This window comes from Plectrocnemia conspersa, unplaced genomic scaffold (genome assembly GCF_051122295.1).
Source record: "Plectrocnemia conspersa isolate PC_06_02 unplaced genomic scaffold, ASM5112229v1 ptg000006l, whole genome shotgun sequence".
Lineage (NCBI taxonomy): Eukaryota > Metazoa > Arthropoda > Insecta > Trichoptera > Polycentropodidae > Plectrocnemia > Plectrocnemia conspersa.
This window is the reverse complement of record NW_028277170.1, coordinates 9,869,895-9,897,818: the sequence shown is the minus strand read 5'-3', so window position 1 is coordinate 9,897,818 and position 27,924 is coordinate 9,869,895. Positions and strand designations below refer to the sequence as shown.

The window sequence follows — 27,924 nt, the reverse complement described above, 5'->3', positions numbered from 1 at the left end:
GGCCTGTATTAATGTTTTATTATGCCAAACGATGTGATTGTCAATGGCAAATACTATATCTGTATTAAATTTCTGGTACTCTAAATAAAATGTAATAGTTTTAAATGATATTATTATTTAATGCTTTAGTATATTTATTGATAATGCAATGATAGGAAAATGAGCTAAAATGTTTTTATTTATATATATAATATATAGAGCTACCATAAATACATGATGGTATAAAAATAGAATATAGTATAATATTTTTTAAAATAAAAATTAATGCTGATTTTTAAGTCAAAAAGTATGGCCGTTATTATGAGTTTGATACTTTATGTATACTATTTATGTGTGTCTATAACAATTTTTTATATAAAAATAACTCGTTCTTATAATGAGTTACAACAAAATATATTTTTATACCCAAATAGCTTAAAATACTAAAATCATGCGCATGTTATCACACATTCATATAATAATGCGTTTAAGTATTACATATCACAAAAAAATTGGAAATACTAGTTAACAAGTCACTCGGGAAGTGATTAATATTTTTTTATAATAATAATAACAAATCGGAGCAAACAAATCGTAAGAAAGAAATAGACAAAGTGTAATGCTCAGTCCGTATTGTGTGTTTGCTTTTCCATTTCTTCAGTTGCTTGTATTCGTCGTTTAGTTCATTATCATGGAAAATTCGTAGCTTTTGGCTTCTAAATATTCGTGAATCTCTGCGAAGTTTGGTCTGGCCGATTCATTTTTCTTCCAGCAGTCCAGCATCATTTCATACACGTCTCTCGGGCAGTGCAGAGGATTTGTGAGCGTAATCTGTCATTTTTTAAATATTTTTAATTTATTTAATTGTGTTAATCTAATAATCGACGTATCCAACGTTGAGCCAGTTATTTTGTATAACAAATAAAAATAAACTTAGATTTATAGAGCATTAAGTTTGCGGATTAAAGCTAAATGATCCATGTCTACTTTAACGCTTATTATCAACTCTTTAGATAATGCCAAATCTTACTCAAATTGAGTATCCTTTATATATTATTGGCAAATATTCAATATTTCCATTATTCATGCTACTTAATCCAGAAACTTTTTTTGTGAAGTTAATTTAATTAAAATATAAGTATACATTCAATGAGACTTAGTCGGTTTTTAATTTATACCTAGTTTTCGTATTTCATTTAAAATTACACAGAAACATTTTTGTGCTAATTACAAATTTATTAAGATCTGTATAGTAAATGTATTCTAAAATTTTTTTTCTGCTAAAATATTAAAAAAATACTATTTTTTTATTATTTGTTGAATTGTATCACAGTTCTTTAAATATAACTACAAAGCACTCTCAATTATCAAATTGCAGATTAGCAGCGCTTAAAAAAAATATTTTTTTTTCATGAGAATGGGCGTCTACTGTGACATATGAAACAGTGTGTCGTGCTTTGATGTTATGTTTCATGCTAGGAAAAGCAAAAAACCTATATCATTTTAGGGAGGAAGGGGGGATCTTATTTTTTATTATTATAAATAGAATAAAGCATGGATTTACAGATAAATCTTTGAAAATTGGTATAAAATAAACAGGTTTCTGGAGTAAGAGATTATTTATAAAAGTAAAATGTTTCCACAGAAATCAGTAATGTTAATCAATTCTTATTCGAATGAAAGAATTTTGAAAACGAAGAACAGTCTAATGGTTGAAAAATTTGTATCGCCTAATGTTCCAAATTTAATTCAACCCATGAACAAATCTGTTATTTTATCAATGAAACAACTTTACCATGCTAGTCTTCTTAAAACTCAAGCTGAAGAAGACTATTACTTGTTTAATTTTTGGAAAAAAATTATGACTTTGGATGCTTTGGATACATGAAATAGCACAATCTCGGTAAAAAGTAAAGCCAGTAACACATGTTCGATCGTGAAAAAATATTTTTCCAAACGTTAAAGTATATTTATTAAATTCTGAAGAGACTGAGTTAAACGAATAACGAAAAATTTTAAATTCTTTGATAGTGTCGACCAATAAGCATCGAGTAATTTAACCGCAATTAAAATTATCCAGAATCTTAATACTTGAATGCGTATATTAATTATATTGTCACTCAAATAGATGAAAAAGGATAGTGAAAATAAAAGTGACAAAGATACAAGCAATTGCATTAGTCACAAGACGGCATGAAACTTTACTGGATTACATCGACCAAAAGTAGTAACTCTTAAAAAAATTCGTACTGATTCGAAATTTATTGAGATATTTTAAAAAGTATATGAGAATCGCAGATTTTCTTAATAAATAAAAAAAAAATAATCTGTATTGTAAATAAGAAATAGATATTTTAAAAATAAATAAAAATTTATAGTTCAGCTTCTCGGTGTTTTTCAGTTACCCGGTTAAGAGTGTACATTAAGGAATACTGTACTTTCAGGAATAATATTATATTTTAAATAAAAAGTCTAGCCCTAAACTTAAGAAAATATTTACATCAATAAAAATGATAAATTTTACGATCGTCTTTAAATTATTTTTAATATAAATATTTAAATCTCTAAATATCTTTTAAACTCCTAATTACTATTAAACAAACATACATTATTTAAATTCTTGTACATGCACATTATAATATTATAAAATATATACATACTTGCAATGAGCCCTTAACGATTGATAATTTAAAAAAAAAATATATACATATAATATTTTATTTATGCAATTTTATATATTTTTATATAATACAACAAAATGAGAAAAAGTACCTGTTCAGCTGTTCCATGGTAGAGCTGCTTAAGATTTTCAATCACCATCATATTGGAAAGTTCTTCGAATGGCTGTATGCGTCCGTAGGTCATTATCTCCCACAAAGTAACACCGAAAGCCCAAGAATCGCTTCTCGACGAGAATTTATCCTAGACACAAGTAATTATTCCACATATTTACTTGTACAAGATTTTAAAATTATGCATTAAAACAAACGCCTGCCAAAATTTTAAAATACCACAATAAAAACGGATTGCAATTCAGGCATTTTATGAATATTATTTTTTGTATAAGTAGTAAACTTTATGTATGAAAAATCAAAAATAATAAGAATAAATTTATCTTATATTTAATATTAACACTAATAAAAATAAACCAGACGCCTTTTATTTGTAGAAAGCTTAACGAGAAATAAAATTTACATTGTATAATTTGAAATAAAATAATTATAAATAATTTAATTATGACAAAGTGTAACATTAAACAATTTTATTTTTTAACACACAGCCTTGCAAAATTTTTAAAGGAGATCCTGTTAATTTTAAGTACATTATTTTAAACATTATATTTAACAAACAACATTAAAGAGACACACAATATTAAAAAGGAGGTTCGGTGATTATTGTGCTAACGAAAATTGCCAAAACAATAATTTCAAAAATTCCGTTTTAACAGTCAGTCGTACATTGGCCGCTGCTACTTATTTTGTGATATCAGTTTAACTGCAGATCTGAACTTCACATTGCAATATTAAAAAAAAAAACATTTCACCACAAAAGATGGAATTGTTACTAAGTAAACAATTTATACTAATTTACACGTAAAATGTTTTTTTTTTAAATAATCAACAACAATGACCACTAAGAACTTTTATAAAGTGGTAGGTGATTCATTAGATATTAGGTAAAATTACCGACGGTTAAAAAAATTAAACAAGATATTACGAATTCAATATTATTTCTGGATGTGAGAAACTCGAGTCGAGAAACTAAACCAGTTCAATTTAACAGTCCATATACACTTAAGTGGATTGGGAAGACTTGGAGACAATTATTGATCCCATGCCAAGATCTTTTGGATCTTGAAACTGTGTCTTCTTTTATCGATTATCTGGTAACAATTGTAGTAAAATAAATTGGTTATCATAAAATCAAGTAGCAAAACTAACCTCGAGCCTGGACTCACTGTTAAAAGGTATTTAATGTGTATAGTGGGATTGCAAAGGGATTCTGCATTATGAAACTAAACCTGGTCTTACAATAACAGCAAGCGTATATTATTATCAGCTGGATCATTCGCACAAAGAATTTAAAAGAAGCCTGCTGTCGTTAACAGTGTACGAATAATTGTACAATACGATAATACCCTTTTGGCTAAATTGACTCTCGATAAAATCAAGGAACTTTACACCTTATTATCCAGACCTTACTCCTTCCGACTACCATTTATTTTACATTTATTGCAACTCTTCCTAAACGGAAGAAGGAATCCAGAATACGGATGCTGTGAAAAGGGGGCTATCGGAATATTTTGAATCAAAACATTCCACATTTTATGCTAATGGAATTAAAAAAATGACCTAGAGATAGGAGAATGTCTAGAAAAATGAGAATGGAGAAGAGATAGGAGAGTGTCTCCTAGAAATAGGAGAATGTCTAGAGAATATTTAGAAGAAAATTATATTTTGAGTCAATAAAATAAAAATAAATATTAAAAAGTTTTTTTTTTCTGTTTAATTTAAAAAGCGACAATTATTTCGAAATTATCTTATCTGTATATAGCTAAAAAATTATAAAAAAAATATATTAATGTGTTGGTAATTTTTGTTGTATGTAATTTTTGTGTGCTCCATTTTTTTTTCTAAAAAAAAATTAGATTGTTATGAAAATATACATATTTTTTTTGCAATTTTTTGTAAAAAAAAATAAGTTGGTATGAAAATATACTGTTTTTCTTTATCATACAAATATTAATGTGTAAATTAGCTTATTACAATTATCTAACATAGACTGTTAAAAAATTACTAATATCTTTTTGTTAAGATTACAATTATAGATTTACTATGTACGTTATGTTTAATCAATAGATTTTTTTAAATGGTTATTTAACACAAACCAAAACATCCTTATTCTTAAATAAACACATAATTGACAAGTCATTATAGAAAATTTATTTTTTAAGTTTGCACTCATTATTTCTATGAATAAAATAAATGCTGAATGCACTAGAATATAAATAAATAAAATATTTTCTTTTGTAAATACAACATCATAACAATACACTATCAAACATTGATTTGTAGCTTCGTAATAATGTGTACATTAATATTGTATATTAAATGTATGTAGGTTATTAAGCCAACCGATTAAGTGTCGCAAGGGTCGATTTGCCAAAAGTTGGATTTATTTTAAAGTTTTGCATTTATAGCAGCGATAACTAGGCACATTACACGTATTACACACACGCTGCCGACTAATGACTAATATGAGGGATTTAATCTACATCAGACGTCGCCAACGCTCGGCACGAGGCCAAATTGCGGTTTGTGATAACACATCCCCCATATTGCAATTTCCTTTAGGCCGGACTTGCAAGCATCTGAAGCAACTATTAGTAAACATAAACACATAGTCTTTGATTGGACGTAGATGTTGAATTATACATAGAGAATATATTATTAATAAAATAATTTACAATAAAAATAAAAAAACCTTATTTTAAAAAGCAAGGCATAATCAATTAATGCATTAACTGTAAATATAGCCTCATATACATATCGCGCTTGCAAAAATATATATTTCTAAAAAAAGTTAAATAAACTGGTAAAATATTGTGTGATTTTTACAATTATAAACGCTATTTTGTAAAATTTAAAATACAGCTACCAATTGCGAAAAATAAATAAATTAACCTTATATGTCAATTAAAATAAGTTTTAAAATTATTATAGGAATATGTAAGATCGTCATTATTGAATTTTATGAAGAACTATACATAAAAAAATTTAAGTCAAAAGATTAATTTATATCTTATAGACATCTTATAGACAAGGTTCAACTGTATATTAGAATTATACAGTTTAATCTTGGCTTACAAGCATAAATTGTCTGGAAACGTTCTCGTATTCAAAAACTCGTTTATTAGATCCTTTTTTATATAAGAAGTAAAAAAAACCTTAATTGATTCATTCCAAAACCCAAAAATATTAATTTAAAAATGATATATGAATTAAATTGATCAAGGATAAAAAAAATACAAATTATTACCACAAAATCAAACAAATTGAGATATGAAACTTTATTTTATCTCTATAGTTTTCTGGCCTATTTTGTCATAAAGAAATATATTTTACATATAAATTGAATTCAACTGCCTTTTCTTCTATTTTATAATTTAATTTACAAATTGCCGTCGATTTATCTAGTACTAATATATACCATAAAATAAAACATTAGATATATTATTAATAATATTATTAGCATAAAAATAATTTTAAAGAACTCAAAAAATATATTATTTATACTTATTTTTTTTAAAATAATATAATGTTAACGCCTATTTACCAGTTAAATTAATATAACTTTCCAGTTAAAACAAAAAGTATATACAGTATACTTATATTTATCTAAGCGCAAATTATGCGTGATTTAAATATTTTTAATTTTTTTTTTAATTTTGAAATCATTAGTCATGCGTGGCGAAAATTTATTAATTACTTATTAAATGAAACTCCTAATGACTAAAGAAGCCAAAAATCTTATAAATAGATAAAATATCTTTAAAATTGATTTAATGGGTTTCTGAAATTAGATATTATATAAAAAATAAGGTTTGTCACAAAAAAAAACTATTGCTAATTTATAATGCTTCTTCTCATCGAAATGAAAGTATATTAAAAACGAACGACGGTCCGAGGGTTGCAAAAATTTTAGTTTAATTTAAGTCATGAACCAAGGTGTTATTATATTAATGAAACGGCTTTACCGTGCTAGTATTTTTTAAACTTTTGTTTTGGAAGAAGTAAAATGACGATATTGGATGCTATACATAGAATAGCACAATCTTGGTCAGAAGTAAAGCCAGTAACACTCTTTCGATCATGTTGAAAGATTCTTCTTAACGTGGAAATACATAGATCTTTAGGATTCTAAAGAGACTGAGGCAAGTGATATATTCAAAATACACCAAGGAGTAGCTTGATCACGATCCAAATCATCCGAGACTTTCATACTTGAATGATCCAGATATTATTTTTAGTATTACTTAACACAGGAAAATATAGGTTAAAAATATACTAAGTATTTTAATAGTCGCAATATGGCACTGATTTTTGTTAAAACTTTACTGGCATTCATTGACTAAAAGGGATTGGAATATAACGATATAATATCTCTTTATTATATTAAAAACGTATTGAGGGATTCACAAAAGCTTCATTGTAAATATTTTATAAATATCTAAAAACCAAATAAAATTGATAGTTTAAATCATTCGTGTGCTTCCTTCACAACATTAAGCAGGCTAATCAAGAGTTTAGCGTATATAAATATTTATTTTAGCACGAATGCCTGGCAATAATTTTTATGCAAAGGTTACATTTTCACATTTCACAATTTCTTTATAAAAGATTTTTTGTCCCACTACTATGTATTAGCTCACGCCTTACCGAAAGGAACTAAGTTGAAACAACTATCGTTTGTAATATTATTATGAAATGAATAAAAGGAAATGCTTATAAAAACAATGTGCGTCGGAAAAGCTAAGATTCCATAAATGATGAACTACCAAAAATATTTACATATGCGGGTAAAAATATCACATAATATCTAGTCAAAAATTAACAAAGGGTTTGTCACTAAAATATATTTCGGTGTAAAAATAAATCTGATATGCTGTACAATAGCATATACCAGTATCCATAGATATATGTCTCTTACATTGTATAACCAAAATCTTTAGATTAATACTTATATACTTATGTATGTACATATATTGGTACATATTCATACACAGCTCGATCGATGGAAACTTACCAAATAAACACTCTCCCAGGACATCCAGCGAATTGGCATCGGAGATGGCGGGCCAGACTTCCTATCTACGACATAGTAGTGATGAGGGTAGCGCAGTTTTCCGATGCCAGTATTTCCAACCTTTACAGTATAAGATCCTCCGATCAAACAGTTCCTGTGCGGAAAAATACCCAAGTAAAAAACGAGGAAACGTGGTATTTCCATTAAATTTGAACAGAAGTGTACACATGATTTTAATACACATATTTATACCATAGATACACTTATCGCAAGCATTTTATTTAATTAAAATACATAGCGCTTTAATTAATATAGAAAAATTCCATATTATATTATATATATATAGAATCGCAAAAATAATATAATTTTTATGTACAACTGTAATAAATTTGATTTGCTCATTCGTATTAGTAATAAAATGTATAGAAATTTGATTAAATAAAATTTTAAGATATATATAAGCATCAGCGTCGGTAATTAGTAAAATGATAATTTTGATTTTTGAAAAGCTTATGTCACATTCAATACACTTCATCTTATAAAAAGTATAATTCCTATCATAGCATTAAAGACCCTTTTAACGTTATAGGGTAAACTTAAAATTTTTTATCATAAAAAAATACCACTGAACGATTTTCTTATAAAATGCTCTTCTAAGTTATTAAAAAAATAAAAAATAAAATCATTTTTAAAATAAAAATAAACATTTAAAAGTGATTTTTTTTGATTCATTAAAAAAACGACATTTATTTCGGGATTACTTCATATATAAAGTCCATGTTTTAAAAAACATACTTTTACTGCAAACTTAAAATAAAATAAAATGTATATAGAATCTAATTTATTAAATCTTGTTTTTTTTTTCCATAAAATAATATTTTTTACAAAGAAATGAGACTATATGTAAAATAATATGTTCGAATTTCATTTTTTTTCTTTTAATTCTTTTAAATCATCTAAACTTAGACTTTGATTAAATATTAATATTATATTAGGTGTATGCTCAAACATAAAAACACCTTTTTAATAAATTAGCTATACAATAATTATTATTTGTATTTTCTGATTTTTTGATTCAAAGATTAAATAGCTATATGTTTAAACCCCAATTTTTAATTTTGTCAAATGTTTTTTTCTAATCATATGTTTAGTTTATTATTTAATAAAATCTTAGTTAATCAAAAATATTCATGCCTTATAATTACCTACATGAATATTTTTTCAAATCATCGCAGATAATGTTTTTAATATACGTGAAAAATGGATAGAAACATCAAAATTACATTATGTATATTTATTAATTCAATAATATATAAATATGATATACACAAAGTTAACTTATCTGAAGCGTTACGCTTCAATAGCAAGTTGTTTGAAGATATTTAGCAAAGTGTATGAGCATGGCTTAAATGAAATAGAGCCGAGAGGACACTTTCAAGGGTTTTAGAATAGACAACGGACCTTCTAAATATATTTTCACCCAAGAGAAATCAAGTAGTGACTCTGAGCGAAGAAGTGCGCGCTTGGCATGGTCCAGATAAGAAAGGTATATAGTATACTATTATGAAATGCAATGGTTGCAAACAGAGTTTGCAGCAATTTCGGATTAAGTCATACACTTTTTAAAACACTTGCGCAATTCAAAAACGCTAGCAAATCATAGATATAAATCGCAAATATTCATGTGTGTGTGTTTTAAGTCAACTTTTCATACGTCAAGATTGGACTTGTAAATCAAACCAAGATAAATCCAAATATTATATTTATAATGCTTATATATAAATGTATGTACAAATCATATGTAAGAAATTGTGTTTGTGTAAGTTTGTTTAAAATAATTTAAATCTCCTTACCTAGTTGCCAGGTCCTTGTGTACGAATTTAATAGATTCTAAATACATCATGCCACTAGCGATTTGCTTTGCCATGTGGAGTAAACAACCAACGCTAAAAATATACAATTGTATTAAAATACAAACCTTTGTCGCTGAAAAATAAATACTATAGATAAATATTGTACGTGAAAATATGGACATCATTTAATTTTTATATATTACAAAGTAATTTTATTTTAGTGAAATAAATGCACCATGTGCACTTAAATAAATATTTTTTTTTTGCTATTGGTAGAATAAATTTATTTTAAAATTTAAAATATTAAATCGAAGATTATAAATAAATACAGATTTTTTTCTACTTTAGATTACTCTAAAAATAAATTTACTTCATTTCTATACAATAGATAAATATTATTCAAATGAGTCGAATAGAAGTGTCTTAATTGGTTGTTAAAAAATCAACCGTGAATTAGCTAGTAATGCCAACCTTATAGCAAATGACAAACAGCATATTTTAATAACCAATAAAAACAACGAATAACATAAAATGGCAAAAGTGAAGAGTTCGTGTGACTTACATCATAGAAAATTAATAAAAATTGTGGTTGTTTATTACGAAAATGTGGCGGCAGACATATGTTACAATGAAAAAAATTAACGTAATTTCAATGGCGCAGCGAGTTAAGAAAATAATATCTTTAAAATGTTATCTTAATCTATGAATTCCGTTCCTAAGACCATTAAAACTTTAAAGTTTTTTCACCTAGTTTTAATTTGTCTTCAAACGATGCCGCCAATAATGACATTAATTTCAATAAAAAAAATTAAAAGTATTGTAGCAGTAGTAAGCTTAGAGATAAATTAGGTATAATATATACAAATATACCTAATTGCCAAATAATTAAATGTTGATTTACATTATTATTAAAAAATAAATATCACCCCACGCAAATGATAAAATTGAATAAAAATAATAAAAATAATTAGGTATGACAAAAAACACGTGAGTGATCGAAATTTATGGGATGGTTGTTTTAATATTTTTATGATTTTTATTTATTGAATAATCTACATTTATAAATGTTTTGGGTACGTGTTAGCGAGTTCGTTATTGTAAAATCTGTTCTCTCATTCTCATATTAGGTTTGATTATTTAAAATTGTTTTGATACATTCGATCTATTGTAGACTATTTTTATAGAAAAACAGAGTGATTCTCAGATTGTTATGAGGAGAACGTTTTTTCTTGATGATCTATCAGTTATTTATGTATTAATGACACTTGAGTTTGTAGGATTCTTTAATCAGAAACAACTTCATCCTAATAAAAAGAGCTTAAAAAAGATAGTTGAGATATATAAGAGTATTTGGTTATTATCCGTTCTTGTATCTCGGAAAGATATGCTAAGCAACATACAACTTTCTTTCAGAAATTGTTTGTCGCTAAGCATATTTTTAAACTACTAAGGAGTGCTGTTGACAATGAAACTATTTATCAAAATGTATAGTTTAAGGTATTGAAACATCTTCGAGAATCACGATCGAATCCTCTTTTAATGGCCGTTGAAGCCAGAACGTTCACACTAGCCGACTCGCCTATGGCTGTTGCCGTCCGGCTCCTGAATACGCTGGCTTTACACATTGATATATTTGATGTCAGGTTTGAGGAGCTAGTCTGGTTCATTTAATTGAATTTTAATAGTAAGTGATTATTTTAATATTTTTGAATATGGTATTTTTTGTATGTATTGTAATAATATATATATTATGTCACGATGTGCTTAATAAAATTTAAACAAATAATTAAATTGCAGTAAGAAAAACTTTAATTAGAGTGCTTTATATTATTCAAATAAAACGTAAATACCTGATAGATGGTCTCTGCCGGCTGGTCCTGGTGCTCATGTCTGGGACTCTATTCTGCAAAAATTCGTTTAAATCGCCAGCAAAGAGTTGCTCCATAACTACGCAAAAAGGTTTTTCATCATCTCGAGAGCATCCTAATATTCTTCCAATGTTGGGGTTTCTTAGTCGCGACAAACGCTTGATGTCTTGGTTGAATCTCTGTTTGGTCAAGGGAGTACAGTCGGGTCTGAGCGTCAAAACAGCCACCAACTCGCCTGGAGCGCATTTGATATTGACCGGCTTGGATGTAATTTCGGCCATGTAGATCACTCCGAACTGACCGTCTCCTATCGGATGCAGGATCTTCATACACTTCCAAGGAAACTTAATTGTGTCGTCACTAACAAAGCCTTCATCCTCTTCAGTGTCATCGTACTCCTTGGAATAGCGCTTGATCTTGGGCAGGATCTCTAGCTTTTTGATTGTGTTGGCCGTGATCAAAGGCACGGTGGGTGGCGGGGTGGCAGACGGACTGTTGATGCTCTCGTAAAACTGCTCAGGGCCGATGGACAATCTCGGTGGAAATATCGGAGAGTCATAAATATGCACTGGAAGATCCAACTCAGGCATGTTGAGCTCTGGCAGAGGCGGTGGTAAAAAAGAAGGCGGCGGTGGTCTTTCAGGTTGATCCATTTCCCTATTTGTAAGTTGATTTGGATGATAGTCGTATTCATGGACTGTTATTTGGGCGACATCTGGAATTATATGATTGTTTAAAATCATTGTAAAGTGAGATATATTTAATATATTTAAAAAAAAAAACGTTTCTTTTTAATATATTAATTAAGAGCTTACTAAAAATTTATATATTTAAAATCAGGTTTTTTATGTATAAAAAAATGTTTACAGTACGAAAAATGAGATGTTGCTTATGAAATGTTTTCTATTTTTTTAATATGGGTACAAAAATACGATTATGTATAAAAGCTTCTCTAAATTGTATTTATATATTAAATCAAATATTATTCTTAACAGAAAAGTAATCTCAAAATACCATATCAAAAAAGGTATATGACAAAAATACATATTTTTGCTTATGCTTTTATCTGCTGAGTATATAGTTGCAAAAAAGGTAGTTATATTTAGAAATAAACATATCAAATTAAAAGCATAAGATATACAGATACGTAATACAAAGAAGCAATCGTCTTTTCAATAATAAAAATTATTTATACATTTGGGCTAAAAATATTATTACAAAACTTTATATTATAGAGAGATATGAGAGTATTGTCGAGATGCTATGACTGTAAAGCTTTTAAACTTTACAACGACAACTTATTCATTTCTTAGGATTATTGTAAAGGAAAATATATTGTTTAAAAGGAACTATCTGTATTGACTGTCTGAAGATAATACTTAAATTCTTTGGACACATCAGAAAAAAATAAGAACCGCTAATTATGGTTGGAAAATTCGAGGAAAGCAGAATAATATTAAAGTAATGAAATGCAACCGACTTTGTAAAAGAGGGCTTTTGTTGAACACATAATAGATCATTTAATATGCAGCTATAAAGATTAAGAATAAATTATTTATTGAATAATTGGATTGTCATATAATATGTATATCGTTCGATAACCTAGTAAAAAGTAAGCATTTATCCTGTAAATATAATAAACAAAAAGTTTTATTTTATTTACTAAAATCATATGTACAAACTTTTATTTAAGTACATATGAACTAAAAATAATAATAGAATAAAATATTCGTTGTTTTTAATGTGCGTAAATTTTTTCAATTAATGACAATTAAAACGTTCCCATTAAAAATCGTTAAAATTTGCCCAATCGCTTCATTATTTAATGACATGCGAAACTTTGTTGATAATGATAAATAAAATAAAAATTATAAATAATTTACCATATGCTCAACGAACAATGTAAAAATAAATAAATTTATTATAGGTAAAATAGCATATTTTTTTACATCATGATTTTCCGTTTCTTGTTAATTTAAAGTAGCCATTTCATATGCACCAAGCCTCAAACCACGTACTTATATATTTCTTATAAAAAATCTTACTTCTATATTGAGGTGATTGAGACCGATACATTGCTAATCGGGGGGGTGTTGGTGGGCGATATATCGTCACTTGATAAGGTTCATGATAAGTGACCTCATCCTTATCGTCGTCTAAAATTATATCTCTGTTGGTCTGAAAAACGGGCTAAAAAAAACAACATAAATTATATATATAATTATATCGTATTTAAATCAAGTACTTACTTAATCCAAATTTTATGGTAATGTACTATTAAACTTACATTTGTATTTATATTTTAACTAATTAATGATAAGGCATTATCTTTCTAATATTTTGTTGTTTATAGTTTAACGAATAAATTATTGTTCTTCTCTTAATTTTTTCTTTCATACATACAATACAATAAATAACAATAAGAAATTTATGAGTCCTGATTGTTCAAGATATTGTTAAATGTATATTAATATTCTGGGATAATAATTAGTCATTTTTTTCCTAAACTATCATAAAGAAATTTAAACTATGCTTAAAATATTAACCATAAATCATTTTATCTTGATAAATACACTTCATAATAATGCGAAAACTCATACTTAACTAAATACTCTTGTAAATTTTAACGAATAATGTTTAGTAATTTTGCCTCATTCACCATATTTTCTTTACACTACAGATAATTTCATTTTAAAACATTCAAACTAATTTCTTTGGAATTCAATGTTAAATAATCAGAGTCTTATTTTAAAAGTCTTTGACGTGTCTGAAATATCTGAAAATAAAGATTTTATGGGCGAGAAATTCGTTTTTTTAATCGTTGGTGAAATTCTATTCCCGTGATTTTACTGATAAAATTGTTGTAAAAATATCAGAGCGTTTTATATCATTCAAAAAAATTGACACTATAAAATTGATATATTACAAGCATTATAAATCTTAATAAAAAGTTACCTTTTGAATGAATCTAAAATTGTTTCAATTAAATATGTTTTAAGAATTAAGCACTTAATCTAAGAAGTAAGAAAAATACAAGCGAAAACGATGTTCAAAGAGCGAAACGCGAAAACTGAATAAAATAAACCCATTGGATGTATAATAATAAGAATGAATATATTCTTCGCAAACGGGGATTTTGCTTTACTTAAGTCTTACAAAAGAAAGAATAACAAAAGTGTCTTGGGGGAGTCTTGAGAAGATTATAAATAATTGAGGAATAATCCCTTTTTCGTCTCGAAGGAGAACGAGTTATGAATTGTGGGGTGGTGGCTGATGATGGAGGCTTAAAATGACAGGGTTATAACATTTTATTTGTATGTGTGCGCATGCGCTTGTGCTTACACAAATCCATTACGATATAAAAAGCATTTCATACAATCGTTTAATACAGTTGCATAAACATATTTTTAGATTATTTGAGGACCGCAATGATAAGAATTCTAAAAACATGACTGATTATCAAATTAGAGTGAAAACCTAAATATGGGCTAATAAACTAATAACCCTGATTGTAATAATTTATTTATTTTTAATAATTAATTTCGATAATATAACTAATTTTCCTAACACTAAGGATATATACATTATATAATCATCAATAGAATTTAAAAAAAAAATAATGTATGTATAATATTTATTTTTTGGTGCACGAAATTTTTTTTTATTCCATTGAGGAAACCAGAAAAGATGACAGAACTAGTCCATATTTTATATTAAAAGAAGAGTTTCAAACGTCCAAGATAAAATAGCACTTTTTTGTAAAATAGGCTACCATCGTGAGAAAACCTTTTTTGAAAATTAAGTCAAAGTACTTGTCATGAATCGAAATAAAGTATCCATCTCAAACGCCTTAAGAAAGGACACCATTCAGGCCGTTCGCAATTGCCTATTTCACCGGAAAGGACAGAAAACAATTTTTTTTATGAATGGGGCTTTAGGGAGATTGGTCTAATTTTAGACAATCGAATATCGCAGAAGCTGCTGCTTCTCTCTTCGCTACCATGTTCCAGGTCAACGTCTGAAATACAGAATCAAGCCCGCTTCGTTAGCGCCTAAAGCATACATATGCACCCAGGGAAAACTTATTATATAAATAAAATAATCAAATTGTAAATGACGATCTAAATAGTTACAAACAAATTAAATAAAATATAACACACTTGTTTTAAAAGTAGAACAAAAGCTATATTTTTTTCCTTTTGTCGAACGATCAAGCACGAAAAGTCTGTTTGAGGTTTGCAACCCTTAGTTTTTCGTTTCCAAAAGCTTTTGTATTTTTAGCTACAATTAAAAACGCCTATTTTATGTGTTCTTCTGTATAGTTTCTATGTTAAAATAATGTATCGAAAACATATTTATGAATTTAAAATAATTCAACAGGGTCGTATATGGAAAAAAATAAATAAACATTAAAGATGTTTAAAATTGTTGTGAGACATATTTATTAACTAAAGCAATTCATAGCTGTGGTATTCCTATATTGAATAACGTTCTTTTTAGTCTTAGTTTTATCAGTCAGTCGTACTATGGACATTATGAAACTCTTACACCCTAAAACCCCAAAAGTCGAATAGTTCTACAACACGACAATTCACGTGCTCATTTATTAAAATTGACTCTCGACAAAATCAATGAACTTGGCTGGAAGCTTTTATCTCAACCAAATTATTCTCTAGACCTTTCTTCATCTGACTACTATATATAATATTTAGACCCATGCCACTCTTCTAAGACGGAAAAGAATTCAAAATACACACAATGTGAAAAAGGGACTATCGGAATATTCTGCCTTTTATATTTTTTGCTAATAAAATTATAAAATTAAACCGAGATGTGAAAAAAGTTAAATCCTTAGAAAGCAATTGATTTTAAATCATTAATATAAAAACAAACATTATTGTATAAATGATTTCTTGGTCCTTATACAAAAATTAAATTTATTCTGGAATAACTAAATTGATATTTTAAAATAATGCCTTAATTCATTTTGATACACATTTATCCTATTTCATGTGATCTTTGCCAGAAGGATTTATTTATTGTTAAGACGTCTATGAATAGTCCCAACATACATTTTTTACTGTATCTTGCAAATAATTATACATATATTTATTTACTTTAAGATGTTTTAATGTTTTTCTTAGTGAATATTTAAATACATGAATAAGTTTTATCAGCTCATAAATGTACATATGTGCAAATTATTTATTGTTAAATTTTAAAATATATTTATGTAAATTTAATAAAAATTCATACACTGGTTTTTAATCGATTGAATTTTATCAGATGAAAAGGTTTTATCGGCCGTGTCACATTTCAAGGATTACAACCTGAGAAACTGAAAAATCGAAGAGAAAAAGAAGGAACAACAGAAAAAAAGAAACAACAATCGTAGATAATTTGCTATCAAGTTTCACTCCATTAATCCCTTTATTGAAAAGGGCCTGATCAAAAGGATTCGCGTTTTTTTATTTATCTTTCCTTTTCGCCGAAGCTCTTTATCGTCCTGGTAATATCGCGATTTTAGTGAGTATATCTCAGAAGAAGGAAGGAAGGCGGCAAAGCTCAAAGGCTGCATAAATATTTAGTCAGTGTTAATACGGCACCGAAGCGAAGAGAGGACCTCCTAAAATGCGCCTAATGTTGAGCTGTCATTTTTTTATTTAATATTTATTAAAGGCGATTATTTAACACGATAAAGGTATACTGCTAAAAGAAACGACGAAAATAAAATCAAATTAGTCTGCTTGTTGTTTTTTATTATTATTATTTTATGAGGTGCAATATGAAAGCGGAAAAATACGCTTTTCTATACCTACAATGATTAATGAAAATTAAAGCGGCATTATGCTGTCCATGTTTTAATCCTTGAATACTTACAGAAATGTGTTTATTAACAAGCTTATTAGACACATTTCTGGTATTTTAACATTAAAAAAGTACAGCATTAATAATGCTAGACATAGAAAAATCAGGTTGCACGATGGATCTTTAAACTATTCAAATATAAAGCTCCTAATTATCTTAAACATATAATATTCATTATATGGAGACCATAGAGAAGTATAAGAAACGATAACAAACTTGAAACAAAAAGGTACAAATTAAAGTCTAAGGTAGAATTTGCCATAAAATTTTTATAAAAAAAAACTTCTCTGAAAAAATATCTCACGACTAGTTGTGATCAACATTTATTCCCTTACCAAAAAAATAACAAATCAGACTTCTCTGCTAAATGAGTCACTAAAATTATGTATCCAAAAAAAAATTACACACGTTGCGAAGAAGTTTTTGGCAGATATGAATTTGGATTTAGAAAGGATCTGTTTACATTTGCATTATGATTATATATTGCAGGACCTAAGTTATATTGGAAAAGCGAAAAGTAATGATAATTTTTTTTCACATACAAAAAAAAATATTTAAAAAAATATATATACAATTATAATCAGTAAAATAATTTCCATTATTTTCTATTACTTTTCTCCAACGATCAGGCAGCTTTTCAATCCCTTTCTTATAGAACTCTGCAGGTTTTTCGTTAAAGAATGATTCTATGTGATTTTCGATATTGTCAAATGAATTAAAATTTTTATTTTTAAGGGAATGCTCTAATGATCTGAAAAGATGGTAGTCAGAGGGTGCGATATCATGGGAATATGGCGCATGATGTAAAACTTCAAAATCAAGCTCCCTAATTTTTTCCTGCATGATCCGTGCCGCGTGTGGTCTGGCGTTGTCGTGCTGCAAAATTCGTCTTAGATTGTTGACTAAAACTGAACCTTTTTTTTCAACAGTTCCACTTTCATTCTGACTAATTAATCACAGTATACTTCTGCGGTAATTGTTTGACCAGGTTTTAATAACTCGTAATGGTTGACGCCAATCATGTCCCACCAAACACAAAGAAGGACCTTTTTTAAGGTCAATGAGGGTTTAGGGGTAGGTACGGGTACTTCGTTTTTAGAAAGCCATTGATTTTTTTCTTTCGATTGTTGTATAGGACCCACTTCTCATCGCTTGTAACGATCCTTCTCAGAAATGTGCCAAGACAATAGCGACGAACAGATGATAATTCGCTGCTCAATGGTCGTTTGTGAAAGTTCGTGCGGAACCCAAATTCTTTGCCTGTGTTTTCTTCCAATGCGCTCGAGATGGTATTTAACGGTCATCCAAGGGCAGCCAAGCTCCTCGGATAATTCTTTGATGGTTTTTTGGGGATCCACTTCCACTGCTGATTTTGTCTGTCTTCCCGATTTGGGGGCGTTTTCAACCCCTTATCACCACTTTTAAATTTTCTAAACCACCTGTGACATTTTTGAAGATGCAATACGTCTCCATAAATTTCACAGATGATCTGAGTGTCTTCTTTTGCTTTCTTTCCTTGATCGAACAAAAATAGCATTTAATAACGCAAATGGGTCTCCTCGATTTCTGGCCTTGACTTTTTTTTATAGGGTAGAGTATTATCAAAAGTAGACTAACAGAGCTACAAAATAAGATCAATTCTTACGTGTTAACTGGACGACAGCCGGCGGCAAACTAATTTCAAAATCGTCCCTTTAAAAATTATCATTACTTTCCGCTTTTCCTAATATTAAGATAGATGACAAAGATGTAAGACTTCTTAAATCAATCAGCAGTAAAAAAACATTGAAGGAGATTAAACCTAAAATATTACAGTATAGGGAGGTGTCAAACATGAAAGTGTATTTTCTCATACTCTTTTAAATTTCTACTAATACAAAAAATCACTCCAGGGACAAAAATGAATACAAATCGGCGGTAATACAATTAACAGTTATCCTCAAGTATCCAACTGCTATTTCAGAGAAAAAAGCATTTTAAATACCTGTGTAGTTGGATAAATGACCAAATGAACCCGACAAATAGATTAAATTTCGAATTGAAATTCTGGAAGCTAGTTTTCAAAATATATTATGCAGCCAAGAACCTTGAAGGATACTAGCATCTTAATAAGGTGGTCGCTTACGTTAGGAATTGGACAGGACACCATAAAGGAAAAAATATAAACGCTAATACCTGAAGAGTAGAAGCTATGTTGTTTCTCTGAACAATGAACTCTTTTTGGAGGGCCGTTTCTTTTCATTATATATATACTAATGACATTCCGTTTCTAAAAAGTACTGATGTATCGATGTACGCTAAGATACAGCCGTCATAACTAGTTAATACAGTCTCAAACCAATTACAAACGTCTTTATAAACCTTGAATAATTACTACTTTAGTATTTTATCAACTGAAAGTGGTAATTACATGCGTACATTATTTTTTTTAATTATTATTTTTAGTAGTGCGAGATTTTTAAAAAACAAATAAAATTCACAATATGCAGTTCTAGTCCCATAATAATAATCTCATAGATAATTACGGCGATAGGCGTAACGCAAAGGCGTCAGTTTACTACCGGAAATATCGTTCTACTGCTGGATAGTGATACAACAACCCGTCCCATATAATCATAAGTAAAGACATAGGGTCTGTTCATATAAACCACTAGATTTTTAAAATTCAATTTATCCGACACAATATTCAGACATATCTACATTTGCGAAAATGCATCATAACGTAGACAGTGACTTAATACATATAATCTAAATACTATAAAAATAATGTGGTTTAATGTAAATTTTTAAAGTTGGCACTTACCACAGGTAGTATATTATGTATAGTAGGGTTAAGAGGTGCGCTGCTTCCGCGATTCCTGACAGACACGAAAATTATTGCTGTCAAAAGTAGTATGGCTACCAGCGAGAGTATGGTCACCACTGCATATTCAGATATACTCCGAAACGTTTCATCGTCTTTCTTTGCTATAGAGTTACCGTCAGGACCTAAAAAATAGTAACATGAATATTGTTTTTAAATTACAATTAAGAATAACGGTTTATATTAGTAAATAAGTAATCTTATATATTGGTGACCAGATTAATAAAAGATTGCGAAATCGAGACTTATGCACAGCGAATATTCCGAACATATAATAAATATTACACACACAAAAATTTCGCACAATAATATAAGAATGTTGAAATTTAATAGCAATATATTAGGTGTTCTTGAAATAAATGTCTGTTTTTTTATTAAATAATTCAAAATGTATTTTTTTCTAATGATAAGACAGTAATTTGAGGTAGGTTTTGCTACTTGACGATGATTATTGTACAATACCCATATCTTATCTTCGGTTCTCAAATGATTTTGCTACAAGATCCAGAAGCTCTTGGGTTATCTTAGCCCAATTCGTATGATATCTATATAGACATTCTGATTTCTCGATGATTAAAATTTCTCGAGAAATAATAATTCGCAAATTTTTCTCGAGAAGAAATACTATATCTATGCATCTTATCTCCTAGCCTTCTCAATATTCCTAATTTACTATGCACTGTTAATGAATAATTTGAGTAGAATCTGCTTCCATTTCTGCATCTAGAACATAATCTTTGCTGGTCTTCCACGTCCAAGACTATACATAATATCGTAATTTCCCGTTCAAACTGTTTTAAACCATATTTGACACTTGCGGATAGCGTAGATAGCGTTTTTATGTGCGCAATCATCTCTAATCAAAATTGTTGCTATGTGGTATTATTGTGCTCGCAGTTTTTGTGTGCGCAATTTACGTGTTCGAAATTTTTTTGCGCAATAATCTCCGAACATTTCATATTAAAACATGTATTTATAAAATATTGAACGCTAGTCATTAAAAGAATCTGAGGCACACGATCTTAACACCAACAGATTTTTCTAGGGCTGCGGTTTCGAAATATTTCATAAAAAGATTAGCGATTACTGGCAAAAGCGATGAACCTATAGGTGCTTCTTCGACTTATTTGTGGAACTTCCATTTATAAATAAAATACGTCGAATTGAGACAATGTTTTGTTAACTCCATATGTTTCGGCGGATTATGTTTCATAACAATGTGATTAAGGGTTTCCGCAATGGGGATATTTGTAGACATCAAGAAAACATCAAAACAAACTAGAAGATCTTAATTGTTTACCCTTATTTTACGAATTTTAGCAATGAAATCGAAGGAGTTTTTTGACGTATGAAGCCATTTTTTCTGCTAGTGGTTGGAAACCCTTTGCTATATATTTTGCTAATTCTTTACTGGATGCATCAACCGCGCTAACAATTGGTCTTAATGGTTACCTTGTTTTATGTATTTTAGGGAGGATTTAAATGTGTTTTTTAATTTTCTCAATACAGAACATCCAAATATAAAATTTACAATAGAATTTGAAGAAACTTTTTAACTACCCTTTCTGGACACACTAATTGTAAAAATGAAGACGGTTCTCTAGCACATACAGTATTCCGAAAAAGTACGCAAACCATCAGGTATCTACATGCAAATTCCCACCACTATCCGGCACAGATTAAAAGTGTTGGCCGACAAAGAACATATTGACGCTGAACTCCAAGCCGCGAAAGTTGCACTTTAATCAAATGCTTTTAAAAAAGAAAACCTAAAGGCAACAGAAAAGAACACAAAGAAAATTGAAAAAATTACATAGAACATGCACATCTATACATCCGAAGAGTGACAGAAAAGCTTGGAGGAACCCTAATGAAGCACGATATCAGAACTATTTTCCAATCCAAAAATAAAATTGGTTCAATGCTTTCAAACGAAAAAGATCATTTGAAAAATAAATCCCATGGTGTGTAGCACACACCGAGAAAGTGAACACAAATTTAATAGTAATTTTACTCCAACCGAACATAGTTTCATAGAAGACCACAAAACCTTAACTAATATTTAAAACCCTTTTGTCCATAGAAAACGCGAAACGCTTGAATTATAAATTTACTAAAGTATCGCTATGAATAGAAGAGATGATAGTAGCATATTATCTAAGTTTTGGCTTCTGGTTTTGAAGTCTTTACGAAAAAATCACATAAAATTATCATCGACCACAAACACAAACACATTAACACAGACACAAATGGAAAATGGACAAAAATTAACCAAAATAAGTACCAGAGATAATTCGTGACCATGGCTGGAGAATCGCAGCCGAAATATTGAATTCCAATATTTATACAATAGAAAAATGCAGTCATTTATTAAATACAAATGCACTGATGCTTAAAATTTTAACTCTCGACACCAATATTTTCCTGTCGCTGTATAATATTATAGTAATATACATATTACATTACCTTTTGAGTTAGTGGGTTGGTCTTCGTCAAACTCTCGCACTATCCCTTTGTGTGTCGTCAGAACTTCGTCCCTCATAAAAGGATCAACGATATTCCTGTTGCTCTGAGTGCTTTTGCCTATTCCCGGTTGGCTCAATGTCTCGTCGTATACTTCTTCTGAATGATTTCCACCAGCTAATTCTACATTATATATTATATAGGAATATATATTTGTATAATATATAGGGCATGCAAATATGACTACCATTCATCAGTTTTAACACTCCGTTAGTCGAAATTGCAGAATAAAATCCAAGAGATTCGTTATTTATTTTTGTACGTTCAAAAATATAAAATAATATATGTTAAATTACTTTCATCCATTAAACATTAAAGAAAATTGTCTATTTGTAGATCGCAAAATAAAAATATGGTAATTAATATAAATTTACCTGTATCTACATAATATACAACAATAATTTATAGATTTATGGGGAGCATAATGACTGACATATAAAAAAATTGTATGGTATTTTTAAATTTAATTTTTTATTTTTTTTTAATTTTGGCAAAATGATGTATTAAATTTTTACACTACGGCTGATTCTTCAATGCAATGGTAAGAAAAGGCATTTGAATAATTTATTAAATATTAAAACAATAAATAATATTAAAAATATAACTTTATTTGTATTAGTGATAGGTGTAACATATTTTTTGTAAAGTGTTATTGTTAGACAATAATTGTCTCACTTGACTCATATACATAAAAATATTTCTGCTCTATCTGAATTGATTTTCAATAAACAGATTTTTACAAAAACATTTCTAAAATGTAGATTAAAACATTCTTGGTGTTAATGATTTATGGCTTTAGTTAATATGTATACATATTATACATCTTATCTTTCTAAATCTATATAATAAGTAGTTTTTCAAATGTTCCAAAAATATGTTTAGGATATGAATTTTTTTTCAAATTATATAGAGGCGTAATTTGTATTTATAAAAAAATTTTGCCTTTTAAATAATCATAGTTAATAAATAAATCAAATATATTTATTATTAACATGGATTAATATCTGCAAGATAAGAAAACGTTATTACCATATCCTGACATTCATAAAATAATTATTAAATTCAGGAAATATACATAGATTTAGAAAAGAGAAATAATGTCCAAAACTAATAAATTTAAATAAGTTCGTAGTGTATTTTATGTAATTATTTTTTTTAACATAAAAATTTAAATATTTGCAAAATCGCCAAAAGTTTTTTTGTTTTCGATTATTGATACTAAAATGGGTCATCCACAAGCTCTGTAGGGCAACGTCACAAATGAGCGCAGACAAATGAGCGTCGTCATATGAGCGCTGCATTATAAGAGTGTAGTTGTCTAAAATAAATTAAAAAAAAGGTTTGGCGGGCCATATACCTGTCCTATAACTGTACGCATTCATTGCAAGTCGAGTCGATAATTATTTGTCAATTTAATAAAACATTACAGAACAAATCTAATGATAAATTCAAAATCAGCGTTTCATTTTAGTACAAAATATATGTATATCGTATGTATGTGGATGGGTAGCAATACTTTCATATGTACGTGATAATTCATAAATAATAATGTTTACATTGACTAATTATTTTAATCGTCATTACGCTCTGGCACATTGAATACTAATTTTACCGCCTATATCTTGTGAAAATTTCTCACAATTTACATATATTTTGTATACCTAATTCCTAAAATACTCATTACTGGATTTTCTCCAAGTATTTTTGCGCTCTTATGACGTGCTCTTTTTTGTCAAACGCTCATATGATTGTCTGCGCATTTTCCGCACGCTTATTTGTTACAGCGTTACTTTGGTAAACGCTCTTATGACGCAGCGCTCATATGACGGCGCTCATTTGACGCACGCTCTTTTGACTGGCTGCCGCTCTGTAGTATTTTATGAATTAAATGTTTTTTTCCTACTGTAATAAATGAAATTTGAGAATAAATTATATTTAGTAATTAGTAATATTTGGTATTAAATGATAATTGGTCATAAATGATAAAAATTTTGACTTTTTTTTATTCTGTAATAATTTTAAAATATTTAAGTTTACTAAAATGTTTACTAATTTGATAACGTTACAAAATTATTTATTAAAAAATTATTTTTAAATATGATAATACTAATTGGTGAAATGCGAGACACCTCAACAATATAGTGAAACTTTATATTTGATTATCACATTAGAATATAAATAATTGAAAATCGTGGTCATTCAATGTTTTTTATTATTAGGAATGATAAAATTGTATTAAAGGAAATATAATTATTATATATTACGTTAATTTTTGATCAATTGTATATAATCACTGATTTCTACTAAAATTGTATATCTAATAAATTATTCAATATATTATCATGCATTTTCTTACTATATTATTATAATTTTTATGAATTTTTCGAATATCGGTTCTAATTTTGTAAAAAAACTATGATAAAAATTTGCGACTAAAGAAGGTCTTAAGAATAATGATAAACTAAAGCGTTAACTGTGCTTCTAATTTTATACTGAATCTGTTTTATAATGTGCTCTTATATCTCATAAATAATATTTGGCAAATTGGCACAAGAAAAGCACATGTCACTTACTTTAATTTCAGTTGAATGGATTTTTAATACAGGGTGTTTCTAAGGAAACTATTTATTAGGTTAAATTCAAGAATGTTATTATTGGTTTTTTTGTGAACAACTTTAAAATAAAAAATATGTTGGTATTTTTTTGCCTCCAAAGGTTTATAAAAACGGTACCTGATATATTGTAAATTCAATCTAAATAATTTACTGCAAATTTCTATTTTTGTTTAATTTATAATACACAAAACAGAACGCACGTTTTTGGTTATCTTATATTTATCAAATATTGTATTATACAATTTAAAGTCTAAAAGAAAATAAAAGGACAAGAAAAGGTAAAAAAGCACACTGACATTAAACTATATATTTCTTAATAGTTTTACAGATTTTTATTATTTATATGTGTTTTTTATGAATATTTTGTTTATATTAATTATCAAGTAACTTTAAAAACAACCTGTATATATTAAGCGTAATAAATATAAATATATAATATATTATAATAATAATATAATAATATATAATATAAATACAATATAATAAAAATAGACTTACTTGAATCGAAAGTTATTTCACTGATCATAATCCATCTAGTTGCGAAGTATAAATGCAACCTTATAAATTTTCCGACTCTATTGTGTAGCTTCACGGTAACATTCCTTGCATTTTCCATGACTACATCTGGCATGTAGGAGAAATGGACTGGTTCTCCGTTGAATTGATTTCCACCGATGCTGAAAAATACCCTGGCGTGGCTGAAAACCTGAAATAAACACGTAAGATATAAATATTGAATAAACTTTAAATAATATTTTTTTAAATAATCCTGCATTATTTTACAAAATTGTAACAAGATAATAATGTATTTTATATATTTTTAAAATACCTGCCTACATTTCAAATACAAAATTTAAGAATATACTATCATAAATAAATAAAACAGTTATATAAAATAATGTTTATTGATTTTTATCACTTCATAAATCAACTCATTTAAATTTCAAAATAACCCAAAAATAAATGACGTTTTTTTTTTAAAAAAATTGATTTTTATTATTTATTTTTCTTTGTATTTGTATAATTTAAAATACAATTTTTTTTTAAAAATATACCCTTTTTTACCTTACAGGTTTATTACAGCACATTAATATAAAATGTTTAATACTTAATTCAAAATATTCTGATAGCTTATTCTTCAAAAAATTTTTATATTAAAATAACACATTAATAATATAGCATTTAACAAAAATCTGTAATACTCAAACTTATCTGTAATACGCAAAAAAGCTAAGGTATATTCAAAAATATATTTATTTTACATCCAAAAATAATATTTAACATTAAACTAAAACCTTTATCCACAAATAAGGCAATTTTTCAACTCCTCTTTTATAAAAATATTTTGAAATCATCCAAAAAAGCAAAAAAACTATCACGAAGTAAATTTTCTAAGGATTTGAAAAGATAATAATCAGATTGTTCAACATCAGGTGAATAGCGCAGTTGCGTCTCTTTATTATTTTCACATATTTTTATATGTGGTAAAAATGTATATTTAAGAACAGTATAAGGATAAACTAAACTTCAAAATACAATAGCAACGTGCTGAGAGAATTGTTTTAAAGAATTTTCAAATACATTTTTATTTTCAAATTTTTAAATTCATTTCTGTGTTAAGAACTTTAAACAATATTATATATTTGATAGCATTATTAAGTAACAAGTCAAATTAAATGTATTTTTATAGATATGGTGGTAAAAATAGGTTTACTTATAATTATTAAACAACTAATGAAATTTCGCGTAGGTTTGAGAGCAAGTTCTTTTCTGTATACAATTTTTAATAAATCTGTTTAGTGACATTATCCGATGTTAATTTATAACTGATTGAATTTTAACAAAGTTCATCGGTAAAAAATGATTCTTAAATCTACAGTAATAGATAATTATATTTATAAAAAAAACATTATAAGTACACATCTTGATTACGTTATTTTTTAATTAAATATTCTTTAACATTCTAAATTTTGAATTTGCTATGGTAAATAAGTAATTTTCAACATTATGTTACTTAATTTACATTTAAAATTTTTATGTATTAAGCGAATTTATTACGTAGGTAATACTATAGACAAATAAGCGTCAAAGCTTATTTATAAATATTTAAATAAAATAAATTAAATATATATGTACAATCATTATAAAAAAATATGTAAAGTTCTGTATAGTCGAATTAATAAATATAAAGCATTTTGTTCATATAATTTTTTTTTATCAAAGGCAACATGCTTAAAAGGGCATAAAATAGCTTAGGAGCATATTTAATATGTGCTGTAGTATTGCATTTATAAATATATAGGAGTTAATGTCATTGAATGTCGTAAAATCGATTTTCGTGACTACACGCAATATTTCCAAGTTAAGCATTCTTCGCTCAAAAAAGCGGAAGCGAATAAAAAATAGGAATACTATAGATTTTTGCTTATATTTAAGTGGGTAATCCAACTTCAGAGTCCATAAATAAAAAAACACAAATGTATGGATATCTTCGGATTGTATTGATTTGAACATTTAATGTATTTTATCAAATATAAAAAATAAAATAA

At 27.7% G+C, this 27,924-nt stretch overlaps 1 protein-coding gene across 1 annotated transcript in view; it reads right to left on the bottom strand.

The window, feature by feature from the left end:
- Positions 1–231: 231 nt before the first annotated feature.
- The window catches only part of Ddr (discoidin domain-containing receptor 2), a 187,782-nt gene continuing 160,089 nt past the window's right edge, over positions 232–27,924 (bottom strand). Inside the window, exons 9-18 of the mRNA XM_088188380.1 lie at positions 25,874–26,081; positions 22,704–22,859; positions 20,178–20,362; positions 13,552–13,696; positions 11,489–12,221; positions 9,639–9,731; positions 7,786–7,939; positions 2,752–2,901; positions 2,640–2,651; positions 232–810 (exon numbers count right to left, since the gene is read on the bottom strand). Coding sequence (XP_088044506.1) covers positions 658–810; positions 2,640–2,651; positions 2,752–2,901; positions 7,786–7,939; positions 9,639–9,731; positions 11,489–12,221; positions 13,552–13,696; positions 20,178–20,362; positions 22,704–22,859; positions 25,874–26,081 — 1,989 coding nt within the window. The 3' untranslated portion in view covers positions 232–657. The remainder of the gene's footprint in view (positions 811–2,639; positions 2,652–2,751; positions 2,902–7,785; positions 7,940–9,638; positions 9,732–11,488; positions 12,222–13,551; positions 13,697–20,177; positions 20,363–22,703; positions 22,860–25,873; positions 26,082–27,924) is intronic.